Here is a 663-nt window from a genome sequence, read left to right as displayed (position 1 = left end):
GCAATAGGAGAAGCATTTTTGGTAAGCTCAACTCACCTGCCACTTCGAACAGGTGTTTTATGGCATCTATTCGGAAACCGTCAATTCCTTTGTCCAACCAGAATTTCAGTATGTTCTGTAAGTATCAGGGATCATGACACATGGTACTATCATCATTATTTAAAATTTTGTAATCATAAAAGAGTTATTCAAAGCACTTGTCAGGTGGTTAATTAGAGGCTTATTTAATCTCCTTGTTAAAAATAAAACAATAATATCTATTCATTCCCAATTTCAATTCTTCACACGTAGCATGCCTAGGCTGTGGATAAAAAATTCGCAATTGCAAATAATCAATCACGGTTTCATCTTTCCCTCGTACCTTCATCTCGTCCCGCACTCGCTGGTTCCGGAAGTTCAGGTCGGGCTGTTTGGCCAGAAACTGATGGAAGTAGAACTGCTGCCGCTCCTCCGCCCACGTCCACGCCGGCCCTCGGAACACACTCAGCTGGAAGTACCAACCCACTGACCTTTCTTCGCGCCAGAACCAACCAGATATTATAGGAAAAAGGATGCTATTGCCTTTTGAAACTTTTTTTTTCGGGTGCGGCTCAAATTGATGATATGCATCGCCCTTACGACTCTGTTAAATATCTATGGCAGTGGTTCTTAACTTGGGGGAGT

The 663-nt window shown here is 42.4% G+C and overlaps 1 protein-coding gene across 1 annotated transcript in view; it reads right to left on the bottom strand.

Moving 5' to 3' along the window:
* LOC119593035 (maltase A3-like) overlaps positions 1 to 663 on the bottom strand; it is a 15,016-nt gene that overhangs the window by 6,397 nt on the left and 7,956 nt on the right. The window contains exons 4-5 of the mRNA XM_037941931.1: positions 362 to 487; positions 37 to 115 (exon numbers count right to left, since the gene is read on the bottom strand). Of these exons, the coding sequence (XP_037797859.1) occupies positions 37 to 115; positions 362 to 487 (205 nt within the window). The remainder of the gene's footprint in view (positions 1 to 36; positions 116 to 361; positions 488 to 663) is intronic.

The sequence above is a fragment of the Penaeus monodon genome, chromosome 31, assembly GCF_015228065.2.
Source record: "Penaeus monodon isolate SGIC_2016 chromosome 31, NSTDA_Pmon_1, whole genome shotgun sequence".
Lineage (NCBI taxonomy): Eukaryota > Metazoa > Arthropoda > Malacostraca > Decapoda > Penaeidae > Penaeus > Penaeus monodon.
Note: the sequence above shows the minus strand (reverse complement) of the source record. Positions and strands in the feature narration are given on the sequence as shown.